At 39.7% G+C, this 13,806-nt stretch overlaps 1 protein-coding gene across 1 annotated transcript in view; it reads left to right on the forward strand.

Moving 5' to 3' along the window:
- Positions 1–13,806, forward strand: part of WDR41 (WD repeat domain 41) — a 411,686-nt gene that overhangs the window by 130,249 nt on the left and 267,631 nt on the right. The window contains exons 4-6 of the mRNA XM_053701379.1: positions 3,784–3,915; positions 5,060–5,122; positions 12,917–13,028. Coding sequence (XP_053557354.1) covers positions 3,784–3,915; positions 5,060–5,122; positions 12,917–13,028 — 307 coding nt within the window. The remainder of the gene's footprint in view (positions 1–3,783; positions 3,916–5,059; positions 5,123–12,916; positions 13,029–13,806) is intronic.

The raw sequence follows: 13,806 nt of genomic DNA on the forward strand, positions 1-13,806 counted from the left end.
TCACATGGGACGTTAAAAAGGGTACATAAAGTACACATTTGTATAAAGTACACCCCTTTGGGCATTAAATGAGGGGCTACATGTATTTCTAGTACAAAAGTGGAGTGCGTAAAAATTAACGGAATATGGTGCTTTGGTTAGAAAACATTTGTTTCTAAGTAAAGTGACATGTTCAGCTATTTCTTACACACTCAAATTGTGCGCTATATATACATGCAGCCCCTTATTTGATGTGCCAAGCGGTGTACTTTCCAAAAATGCGCACCAGGGACAAAGCCGCTTTCAGAATCTTCTCTAGCAGATCTAGCATCATCCGAGAAGGAAACAAAGTCGTAGTTCATAAGGAACTCAGCTGCTTCACTCATCAGACGCTCAGCCATAATTCTCTTTACAAACTGCTAGATTACGAGTTTTTTTGGTAAGCTGTGCGTGGCTAACGAGCAGTTTATGCTCACCGCTCACCTATAGACAGCGCTGGTATTACAGGTTTTTTTAAACCCGGCGTTAGCCGCAGAAAAGTGAGCGGAGAGCAAAATTTTGCTCCACATCTCACTGTAATACCAACGCTGCTTACGGTAGCGGTGAGCTGGCAAAACGTGCTCGTGCACAATTTCCCCATAGGAATCAATGGGGCAGAGCTGGCTGCAAAAAAGCAGCGTTCAGCTTCTAACGCAGCCCCATTGATTCCTATGGGGAAACACTTTTAATGTCTACACCTAACACCCTAACATGAACCCCGAGTCTAAACACCCCTAATCTTAAACTTATTAACTCCTAATCCGCCGCCCCCAACATCGCTGACACCTGCATTATATTATTAACCCCTAATCTGCCCCTCTGGACACCGCCGCCACCTACATTATACTTATGAACCCCTAATCTGATGCCCCCAACATCGCCGACACCTACATTATATTTATTAACCCCTAATCTGCCGCCTCCAATGTTGCCGCAACCTAACTACATTTATTAACCCCTAATCTGCCGCCCCAACGTAGCCGCCACTATATTAAAGTTATTAACCCCTAAAACTAAGTCTAACCCTAACACCCCCTAACTTAAATATAATTTAAATACATCTAAATAAAATTACTATAATTAACTAAATAATTCCTATTTAAAACTAAATACCTGTAAAATAAACCCTAAGATAGCTACAATATAACTAATAGTTACATTGTAGCTAGCTTAGGGTTTATTTTTATTTTACAGGCAACTTTGTATCTATTTTAACTAGGTAGAATAGTTATTAAATAGTTATTAACTATTTAATAACTACCTAGCTAAAATAAAGACAAATTTACCTGTAAAATAAAACCTAACCTAAGTAACAATTACACCTAACACTACACTATAATTAAATAAATTCCCTACATTAAATTAATTACAATAAAATAAAATAAACTAAAGTACAAAAAACAAACAAACACTAAATTACAGAAAATAATAAAATAATTGCAAGTTTTATAAACTAATTACACCTAATCTAATCCCCCTAATAAAATAAAATAAAAAGACCCCCAAAATAATAAAAAGCCCTACCCTACCCTATACTAAATTACAAATAGCCCTTAAAAGGGCTTTTTGCGGGGCATTGCCCCAAAGTTATCAGCTCTTTTACCTGTAAAAAAAAAATACAATACCCCCCCGAACATTAAAACCCACCACCCACACATCCAATCAGCCAATAGGATTGAGCTCACATTCTATTGGCTGATTGGAACAGCCAATAGAATGCGAGCTCAATCCTATTGGCTGATTGGATCAGCCAATAGGATTTTTTTCTACCTTAATTCCGATTGGCTGATAGAATTCTATCTGCCAATCGGAATTGAAGGGACGCCATCTTGGATGACGTCACTTAAAGGTACCGTCATTTAGTCGTCGGATGAAGACAGAAGAGGATGCTCCGCGTCGGATGTCTTGAAGATGGACCCGCTCCGGATGGATGAAGATAGAAGATGCCGTCTGGATGAAGACTTCTGCCCGTCTGGAGGACCTCTTCTTCTCAGCTTGGATGAAGACTTCTGCCCGTCTGGAGGACCACTTCTGCCCGGTTGGGTAAAGACGGCTCAAGGTAAGGTGATCTTCAAGGGGTTAGTGTTGGGTTTTATTAAGGGGGTATTGGGTGGGTTTTAGAGTAGGGTTGGGTGTGTGGGTGGTTGGTTTTAATGTTGGGGGGAGTATTGTATTTTTTTTTTTTTACAGGTAAAAGAGCGGATTACTTTTAAGGGCTATTTGTAATTTAGTATAAGGTAGGGATTTTTATTATTTTGGGGGTCTTTTATTTTATTAGGGGGATTAGATTAGGTGTAATTTAGTTTAAAAAAAATTATTTTAGTATTTTCTGTAATTTTTTTGTACTTTTATTTTATTTTATTTAATTGTAATTAATTTAATTTAATGTAGGGAATGTATTTAATTATAGTGTAGTGTTAGGTGTAATTGTAACTTAGGTTAGGTTTTATTTTACAGGTAAGTATTTAGTTTTAAATAGGAATAATTTAGTTAATTATAGTAATTTTATTTAGATGTATTTAAATTATATTTAAGTTAGGGGGTGTTAGGGTTAGAGTTAGATTTAGGGGTTAATACATTTAATATAGTTGCGGCGACGGGGGCGGCAGATTAGGGGTTAATAAATGTAGGTAGGTGGCGGCGATGTTAGGGACGGCAGATTAGGGGTTAATAATAAACTAGTGTTTGCAATGCGGTAGTACGGCGGTTTAGGGGTTAATATATTTATTATAGTGGCGGCGATGTCTGGTTCGGCAGATTAGGGCTTAAAAAATTTATTATAGTGTTTGCGATGTGGGGGGCCTCGGTTTAGGGGTTAATAGGTAGTTTATGGGTGTTAGTGTACTTTTTAGCACTTTAGTTAAGAGTTTTATGTTACGGCGTTAGCCCATAAAACTCTTAACTACTGACTTTTAAATGCGGTACCAGTCTTGACAGGAGAGGGTCTACCACTCACTTTTGGTCAGACTCGTAATACCGGCGTTAGGAAAATCCCATTGAAAATATAGGATACGCAATTGACGTAAGTGGATTTGAAGTATGTTCGAGTCGCGCCAAAAAAGTGAGCGTTACACCTGTACCTGCAAGACTCGTAATACCAGCGGGCATTAAAAAGCAGCGTTGGGACCTCTTTGGGGGGGTCTCTATGCAATTTTTATCTTTATGTGCCTTCAGAGACCCCCTTATCATTTTTTAAATATTTTTTTTAATGTATTTATTTGTAACTTTTTATTTTTACTACACTTTAAAGACTTACACCATTGGAAAGGTGAGACAATTACCTTTCCAATGGTGTGTCTTGGGGGTATGTAGCTGCTTAGATGCCTAAGATACGGGCATCTACACAACGTGCCCCAATCTCTCCATAACTGTAAATTGACAGTTGTAAATAAAGTTGTGTGATGACATCATCGCGTCAATGCATGATGATGTCATCACGCACCGTGTGAAGCCCCAAGCCTGCTCTTCAATATGAGGGCAAGATCGGACGAGCGGAGGAAGATGGGCCCCCTCAGGCCCCCCTCAAAGCTAGTGAGTCCTAGCGACGGCATGGAGTCGTCGTTGGAATCTGAGGGTGACATTGGCGACGATTCCATGCCGTCGTTGGCACTCAAAGGGTTAAACATATATATATATTGTATATATTGTAGCCTAAATGTACAGTATATCGTCTATAGAACATATTTAATCTGTATAGCTGTAAAATGTTGCCTGGATTATGCAGACTATAAAGCATTTATACTAATCTATCATGATCTCCCCCAGACAGGAGAGGTTCTGTTTGAACTACAAGGACATAAACAAAAAATCACTGCAGTCGTCGTATTTAAAACATCTGAACATTTTGAAGAAAGAATTGATTTTATCTTGACTGCTTCAGCTGACAAAACAGTCATTGTATCCTTGTGTACTTAGCATCAATACAAGAAGAGAAGAAAACTTAAGCAAACTGTCCGATGCTGCAGAAACTATTGTGTTTTGCTGATTAACATAGTGACAAAAGAAGGTTTGTTGTATTTTTCCTTCAAGAAAAACTGTTGCTAGTGTTAGGATCAAGAGGGATTTTTCCCCTCACAGATACAAATTGTATCTGTGCTACTTCTCTATGGATGAAGAAACGTTGTAACCTCTGGTTGACTGATGACTACACTTTCATCAGTATAACTAGAACATAAATAGTTTTATTTAAACAATAAAAAAAATTTAAAACGTGATTTATTTTAACGACAAACTTATGACACTAGGCATAAATGACCTCTATCTGCATGTTTATTGGGTCTCAGGTTTTTGAAAATGAATGAGTTTGTTTTGTCACTTGAGCTCCTTAAAGTGACAGTAAAGTCATAATTAAACATTCATGATTTAGATAGAACATACAATTTTGAATAACTTTCCAATGTACCTCTATTATTAAATGTTCTTCCTTCTCTTGTTATCCTTTCCTGAAAGATTTATTTGGTTAAGCTCGGAAGCAGCAAAAAAAAAAAAAACCTTGGTTCTAGCTGCTGATTGGTGGCTGCATATATATATATTTTCTCATTGTCGTTGGCTCACCCATGTGTTCATTTAGAAATCAGTACTGCATTGCTGATCCTTCAACAAAGCATACCAAAATAATGAAGCAAATTTGATAATAGAAGTAAACTGGAAAGTTGTTTAGCATTGTATGTTCTATCTAAATCATGAAAGAAAACATTGTGGTTTCCTGTCCCTTTAAAGGGATATGAAAGTGTTAACACTCATTTAATAGCAAAACTCCACCCATCATTTGCAATTTGGATAACAATTGCAATAAACAAGATGTTAATTAGATTTAAAAACATTTAGACGAAGCAATAATCCCGTTTTTTGCTCATCTAGTTTATGACATAAGAAAGGGAAGAGGGTGAGCAGTAACTGATCCAGTGGGTCAAAATTCATATTTCAACAGTAGGTGCATGAAACAGGTCTAACATAGAAACATACCTAACCTTAATCTTTATTAATGATAATTAAAACTGCTACATTGTTCATAGTGTTGTTTCTTAATGACACAAGTCAGGCCTGGAACTGTGAAACTGGACAACAAATCCAAACAGCAACCGACTTTCAATCTCCTGTGAAGGTAAGTCATTATGGGTAAGAGAATATGTCTTAATAATACAGAATTAAGGTAGCATTATGTGCAAGCAGAAACTGGCCAATAGAAGAATCACATTTTAAATAACTAAAGTGGTATAGTCGTAATCAAAAATGACATAGGTATTACCATAATTCATTTTGTAAGGTGCTGCCAGATTCTGTAGTTCTTTATACATGAAATGATTGGTAAATTGAAAACAATGTATGTTGAAATTACCTGGTTTCAATGCCATTACTTGAAACGTTTACATATTCTCACAATTTACTGTATGCTAGAATGTCTGTACCATTGTGTTTAGTCTGATTATGTCAGGGCAATACTCAATTCTATTGATAAAGTAAGCAAAAGTCAAATAAAAGTGTGATTACTGCATGATAAATAGCTATCCATGATCACAACAACATCACATAAAAGTGCTGATGATCCATAGTCTTTATAGTTTGGTGTATACTGATCTTAAAGGGACATTAAACAATTTGAGATGGTAATCTAAAATGATAAATTGTATATAATAAAACATCTCTGCAATATACTTTCATTATTTATTTTGTCCTCTTTGCCTGTAATTCCATTCTGAAATTGTGAGCTTTTTAGTTCCTGTTAGAAATGGAAGTGCAGAACACTGTTAAATCCAGCACAACCATTGGCTGCACACTCTAATGACCTATGTATAACTGTCCCTAATTGGCCACAGCAGAGAAGGTAACACAAGTTACAACATGGCAGCTCCCAGTGTTTTATAGACACTAAAACTTTACACTTATTTTGTCACTTTTTAAACAACTAATGAGTCATGGACTAATCTTTTCTTTGAATGCATCATTCTATCTAGCATGTATTTAGTGTTTAATGTCCCTTTAAAGTGAAAGTCCATTTTGATGAATTAGTGCCGGGTTTCTTCTGTTAAGTGTGATCAGTCCACGGGTCATCATTACTTCTGGGATATTACTCCTCCCCAACAGGAAGTGCAAGAGGATTCACCCAGCAGAGCTGCATATAGCTCCTCCCCTCTACGTCACTCCCAGTCATTCTCTTGCACCCAACGACTAGATAGGATGTGTGAGAGGACTATGGTGATTATACTTAGTTTTATATCTTCAATCAAAAGTTTGTTATTTTAAAATAGCACCGGAGTGTGTTATTACCTCTCTGGCAGAGTTTGAAGAAGAATCTACCAGAGTTTTTGCTATGATTTTAGCCGGAGTAGTTAAGATCATATTGCTGTTTCTCGGCCATCTGAGGAGAGGTAAACTTCAGATCAGGGGACAGCGGGCAGATGAATCTGCATAGAGGTATGTAGCAGCTTTTATTTTCTGACAATGGAATTGATGAGAAAATCCTGCCATACCGATATAATGTCATGTATGTATACTTTAAACTTCAGTATTCTGGGGAATGGTACTTCACTAGAATTACACTGTAAGTAGTACATAAAGCTGTTTATTAATTAAAAATTATGTTTAACGTTTTTGCTGGAATGTAAAATCATTTTCATTTGCTGAGGTACTGAGTGAATAAATGTTTGGGCACTATTTTTCCACTTGGCAGTTGCTTAATCTTTTTTCTGACAGTTTCTGTTCTCTCTCACTGCTGTGTGTGAGGGGGAGGGGCCGTTTTTTGGCGCTTTTACTACGCATCAAATATTTCAGTCAGCAGCTCATTGTATTTCCTGCATGATCCGGTTCATCTCTACAGAGCTCAGGGGTCTTCAAAACTTATTTTGTGGGAGGTAATTTCTCTCAGCAGAGCTGTGAGAATTATAGTTGACTGAGATAAAAAACGTTTATTCTGTATTTTGTTTCCTGCTTTCAGAATTTGTTATCTTTGCTAATGGGATTAAACCTTTGCTAAAGTTGTGTTGTTTACACTATAACTGTTTTCAATTTATTAATTTTCAACTGTCATAGATTTTCTGTGCTTCTTAAAGGCACAGTACGTTTTTAATATTGTTCTAATTGAATTGTATTCCAAGTTGCAAGTTTATTTGCTAGTGTGTTAAACATGTCTGATTCAGAGGATGATACCTGTGTCATTTGTTGCAATGCCAAAGTGGAGCCCAATAGAAATTTATGTACTAACTGTATTGATGCTACTTTAAATAAGTCAATCTGTACAAATTGAACAAATTTCACCAAACAACGAGGGGAGAGTTATGCCGACTAACTCGCCTCACGTGTCAGTACCTGCATCTCCCGATCGGGAGGTGCATGATATTGTAGCGCCGAGTACATCTGGGCGGCCATTACAAATCACATTACAGGATATGGCTACTGTTATAACTGAAGTTTTGGCTAAATTACCAGAACTAAGAGGTAAGCGTGATCACTCTGGGGTGAGAACAGAGTGCGCTGATAATATTAGGGCCATGTCAGACACTGCGTCACAGGTGGCAGAACATGAGGACGGAGAACTTCATTCTGTGGGTGACGGTTCTGATCCAAACAGACTGGATTCAGATATTTCAAATTTTAAATTTAAACTGGAAAACCTCTGTGTATTACTAGGGGAGGTGTTAGCGGCTCTGAATGATTGTAACACAGTTGCAATACCAGAGAAGATGTGTAGGTTGGATAAATATTTTGCGGTACCGGCGAGTACTGAGGTTTTTCCTATACCTAAGAGACTTACTGAAATTGTTACTAAGGAGTGGGATAGACCCGGTGTGCCGTTCTCACCCCCTCCGATATTTAGAAAAATGTTTCCAATAGACGCCACCACACGGGACTTATGGCAAACGGTCCCTACGGTGGAGGGAGCAGTTTCTACTTTAGCTAAGCGTACCACTATCCCGGTGGAGGATAGCTGTGCTTTTTCAGATCCAATGGATAAAAAATTAGAGGGTTACCTTAAGAAAATGTTTGTTCAACAAGGTTTTATATTGCAACCCCTTGCATGCATTGCGCCGATCACGGCTGCAGCGGCATTCTGGATTGAGTCTCTGGAAGAGAACATTAGTTCAGCTACTCTGGACGACATTACGGACAGGCTTAGAGTCCTTAAACTAGCTAATTCATTCATTTCAGAGGCCGTAGTACATCTTACTAAACTTACGGCGAAGAATTCAGGATTCGCCATTCAGGCACGCAGGGCGCTGTGGCTAAAATCCTGGTCAGCTGATGTTACTTCTAAGTCTAAATTGCTTTAATATACCTTTCAAAGGGCAGACCTTATTCGGGCCCGGGTTGAAAGAGATTATCGCTGACATTACAGGAGGTAAAGGCCATGCCCTGCCTCAGGACAAAGCCAAACCTAAGGCTAGACAGTCTAATTTTCGTTCCTTTCGTAATTTCAAAGCTGGAGCAGCATCAACTTCCTCTGCACCAAAACAGGAAGGAGCCGTTGCTCGCTACAGACAAGGCTGGAAACCTAACCAGTCCTGGAACAAGGGCAAGCAGACCAGGAAACCTGCTGCTGCCCCTAAAACAGCATGAATTGAGGGCCCCCGATCCGGGATCGGATCGAGTGGGGGGCAGACTTTCTCTCTTCGCCCAGGCTTGGGCAAGAGATGTCCAGGATCCCTGGGCGCTAGAGATAATATCTCAGGGATACCTTCTGGACTTCAAATACTCTCCTCCAAGAGAGAGATTTCATCTGTCAAGGTTGTCAACAATCCAGACAAAGAAAGAGGCGTTTCTACGCTGCGTACAAGAGCTCTTGTTAATGGGAGTAATCCATCCTGTTCCACGATCGGAACAGGGACAGGGGTTTTACTCAAATCTGTTTGTGGTTCCCAAAAAAGAGGGAACTTTCAGACCAATCTTGGACTTAAAGATCCTAAACAAATTCCTAAGAGTTCCATCGTTCAAGATGGAGACTATTCGGACAATTTTACCTATGATCCAAGAGGGTCAGTACATGACCACTGTAGATTTAAAGGATGCCTACCTTCACATACCGATTCACAAAGATCATTACCGGTACCTAAGGTTTGCCTTCCTAGACAGGCATTACCAGTTTGTGGCCCTTCCATTCGGATTGGCTACAGCTCCAAGAATCTTCACAAAGGTTCTGGGTGCTCTTCTGGCGGTACTAAGACCGCGGGGAATCTCGGTAGCTCCATACCTAGACGACATTCTGATTCAAGCTTCAAGCTTTCAAACTGCCAAGTCTCATACAGAGTTAGTACTGGCATTTCTAAGGTCACATGGATGGAAGGTGAACGAAAAGAAAAGTTCACTCGTTCCACTCACAAGAGTTCCCTTCCTGGGGACTCTTATAGATTCTGTAGAAATGAAGATTTACCTGACAGAGGACAGGCTAACAAGACTTCAAAGTGCTTGCCGCACCCTTCATTCCATTCAACACCCGTCAGTGGCTCAATGCATGGAGGTAATCGGCTTAATGGTAGCGGCAATGGACATAGTACCCTTTGCACGCTTACACCTCAGACCACTGCAACTGTGCATGCTAAGTCAGTGGAATGGGGATTACTCAGACTTATCCCCTTCTCTGAATCTGGATCAAGAGACCAGAAATTCTCTTCTATGGTGGCTTTCTCGGCCACATCTGTCCAGGGGGATGCCATTCAGCAGACCAGACTGGACAATTGTAACAACAGACGCCAGCCTTCTAGGTTGGGGTGCCGTCTGGAATTCTCTGAAGGCTCAGGGACAATGGAGTCAGGAGGAGAGTCTCCTGCCAATAAACATTCTGGAATTGAGAGCAGTTCTCAATGCCCTCCTGGCTTGGCCCCAGTTGACAACTCGGGGGTTCATCAGGTTTCAGTCGGACAACATCACGACTGTAGCTTACATCAACCATCAGGGAGGGACAAGAAGCTCCCTAGCTATGATGGAAGTATCAAAGATAATTCGCTGGGCAGAGTCTCACTCTTGCCACCTGTCAGCAATCCACATCCCGGGAGTGGAGAACTGGGAGGTGGATTTCTTAAGTCGTCAGACTTTTCATCCGGGGGAGTGGGAACTCCATCCGGAGGTCTTTGCCCAAATACTTCGACGTTGGGGCAAACCAGAGATAGATCTCATGGCGTCTCGACAGAACGCCAAGATTCCTCGTTACGGGTCCAGATCCAGGGATCCAGGAGCAGTCCTGATAGATGCCCTGACAGCACCTTGGGACTTCAGGATGGCTTACGTGTTTCCACCCTTCCCGATGCTTCCTCGATTGATTGCCAGAATCAAACAAGAGAGAGCATCAGTGATTCTAATAGCTCCTGCGTGGCCACGCAGGACTTGGTATGCAGACCTGGTGGACATGTCATCCTGTCCACCTTGGTCTCTACCTCTGAAACAGGACCTTCTGATACAGGGTCCCTTCAAACATCAAAATCTAACTTCTCTGAAGCTGACTGCTTGGAAATTGAACGCTTGATTTTATCAAGACGTGGGTTTTCTGAGTCAGTTATTGATACCTTAATACAGGCTAGGAAGCCTGTTACCAGAAAGATTTACCATAAGATATGGCGTAAATACCTATATTGGTGTGAATCCAAAGGTTACTCTTGGAGTAAGGTTAGGATTCCTAGGATATTGTCTTTTCTACAAGAAGGTTTAGAAAAGGGTTTATCTGCTAGTTCATTAAAGGGACAGATCTCAGCTCTGTCCATTCTGTTACACAAACGTCTGTCAGAAGTTCCTGACGTCCAGGCTTTTTGTCAGGCTTTGGCCAGGATTAAGCCTGTGTTTAAAACTGTTGCTCCACCATGGAGTTTAAACCTTGTTCTTAATGTTTTACAGGGCGTTCCGTTTGAACCCCTTCATTCCATTGATATAAAGTTGTTATCTTGGAAAGTTCTATTTTTAATGGCTATTTCCTCGGCTCGAAGAGTCTCTGAATTATCAGCCTTACATTGTGATTCTCCTTATTTGATTTTTCACTCGGATAAGGTAGTTCTGCGTACTAAACCTGGGTTCTTACCTAAGGTAGTTACTAACAGGAATATCAATCAAGAGATTGTTGTTCCTTCCTTGTGCCCAAATCCTTCTTCAAAGAAGGAACGTCTACTGCACAACCTGGATGTAGTCCGTGCTCTAAAATTTTACTTACAGGCAACTAAGGAATTTCGACAAACGTCTTCTCTGTTTGTCGTTTACTCTGGGCAGAGGAGAGGTCAAAAAGCTTCTGCTACCTCTCTTTCTTTTTGGCTTCGTAGCATAATTCGTTTAGCTTATGAGACTGCTGGACAGCAGCCTCCTGAAAGAATTACAGCTCATTCTACTAGAGCTGTGGCTTCCACTTGGGCCTTCAAGAATGAGGCCTCTGTTGAGCAGATTTGCAAGGCTGCAACTTGGTCTTCGCTTCATACTTTTTCCAAATTTTACAAATTTGACACTTTTGCTTAATCGGAGGCTATTTTTGGGAGAAAGGTTCTTCAGGCAGTGGTTCCTTCTGTATAGAGAGCCTGCCTATCCCTCCCGTCATCCGTGTACTTTTGCTTTGGTATTGGTATCCCAGAAGTAATGATGACCCGTGGACTGATCACACTTAACAGAAGAAAACATAATTTATGCTTACCTGATAAATTCCTTTCTTCTGTAGTGTGATCAGTCCACGGCCCGCCCTGTTTTTAAGGCAGGTAAATATTTTTTAATTTATACTCCAGTCACCACTTCACCCTTGGCTTTTCCTTTCTCGTTGGTCCTTGGTCGAATGACTGGGAGTGACGTAGAGGGGAGGAGCTATATGCAGCTCTGCTGGGTGAATCCTCTTGCACTTCCTGTTGGGGAGGAGTAATATCCCAGAAGTAATGATGACCCGTGGACTGATCACACTACAGAAGAAAGGAATTTATCAGGTAAGCATAAATTATGTTTTTTAATAATCCTATTAAAAACAAGGGCACTTTAATTCATCAGAATTGACATTTCACTGTTTTCTTAAAAAACTTACCTTTTAATCCTGAATGCCGCTCCAACAATTCCCCCGTCCGTCGGAAGCCTCTGCAGACGTCAGAAATAACGAATCAGGCTTCCTCCAATCACAGCTTTCCCCCCGGGGAATCTTGGCCTGATGCAACGCTGTGATTGGAGGAAGCCAGATTCGTCATTTTGGACCCACGAAGACGGCTTGCCACGGGTGGAGGAAGTGCTGGAGCGGCTGCCAGGATTAAAAGGTAAGTTTTTGAAGAAAACAGTGAAATGTCAATTTTGATGAATTAAAGTGCCCTTGTTTTTAATAGGTTTATTAAAAAACGGGCATTAATAAATCAAAATGGACCTTCACTTTAAAGGGATATGAAACCCAAACATTTTCTTTCGGGATTTAGATAGATAATGCAATGCAGCTTTCTAATTTACTTCTATTATCAATGTTTCTACATATCTTGGTTTCTTTTGTTGAAAAGCAGGGAGCACTATATGGCATCAGTTTTGCAAGAATGTTATCCATTTGCAGGAGAACTAGATGTCAGCACTATTTCCTGCCTTGTAGTGTTCCAAATGCCTACCTACGTATCTCCTCAACACAGAATTTCACGGGAACAAAGCAAATTTGATAAAAGAAGTAAATTGGAAACTTTTTTAAAATGGTCTGCTCTGTCTGAATCACAATATAATTTTGTGAGGTTTCATATCCCTTAAAATATTACAAGCTAGAGTTGACATTTTAGAATGTATGGTTCCTAGAACTTGCTAATCACTGACCTAATGAAGAGAAACTGTGTAGTGGAAAACATTTGTGCACTGAGTGAACAATTCACAACAATGAAATATTCCATTTAGCACCTACTTGGAAAATAAACGTTTTATTAGAATCTGTTGGCGCTCTAGAAATAACTACTACTAATAATTAATGTAGTAAAAATGGCTCTTTTTTCAGACACTGACTGTCCTCCAGAGATTGGATGTATGGTTATCTGGTGGGGGTGAACTGCGCGTTTGGAATCGGGAGTTCAAGCTCTTGTGTGAGACAGGCTACTTTATGGATAGAGGTATGGAAAAATGGCGCGTCGTGTTCTTTAATAAGAAGTGCTCGAGACCTTTTATTTGCAGGTTACTAAATGATGCGACTTTGTTTTAATGTGTTTATGTAAATACATTTCTAACCTTAGTTTTTATCAAGTGTGGTCACTGCCCAGCCTTTTTACACTGAAATTGGTTTTTAATGATGGCCAATAAACACATTTTTGTCAATCAAAACAAAATGTATACTTTTGTAAAAACCTCCTTCAAATGAGCATTATGCAGATGTAACTTATGTAACATGTATTTTATTCTCCTAGAAGTCTATTTGAGGAGGTATAGAGCATGCAATTTTAAGACACTTAAAGGGATATGAAAACTCAATATGCAAATATGTTAGTGCATTTTATTATTGCACTATTGCTTTCATATAAATGCATTTAACCTCTGCAAAGAGGTTAAATACTTAGTTAAAGTCAGCTTCACAACAGCAGTTCACCACTGGGAGCTTGGCTGAACACATCTGGTGAGCCAAAGGCAAGATGCATGTGTATAGCCACCAGTCACTTGCAGGCTCCCAGTACTGCGTTGCTGCTGAGGATATGAACATACACTTTTCAACAAAACATACAAAAAGAACAAAGTAAATTTGATAATGGAAGTGAATTGTGTCCAAAAATGACACACTGTCATAAAGGGGCAGTAAAGTCAAACTTACTTTCATGATTATGATAGACCATACAACTTTTAATGACTTTCCAATTTACTTCAATAATCTTATCTCCTTCCTTTTCTTGGTATCCTTTG

The sequence above is a fragment of the Bombina bombina genome, chromosome 2, assembly GCF_027579735.1.
Source record: "Bombina bombina isolate aBomBom1 chromosome 2, aBomBom1.pri, whole genome shotgun sequence".
In the NCBI taxonomy this organism is placed as follows: domain Eukaryota; kingdom Metazoa; phylum Chordata; class Amphibia; order Anura; family Bombinatoridae; genus Bombina; species Bombina bombina.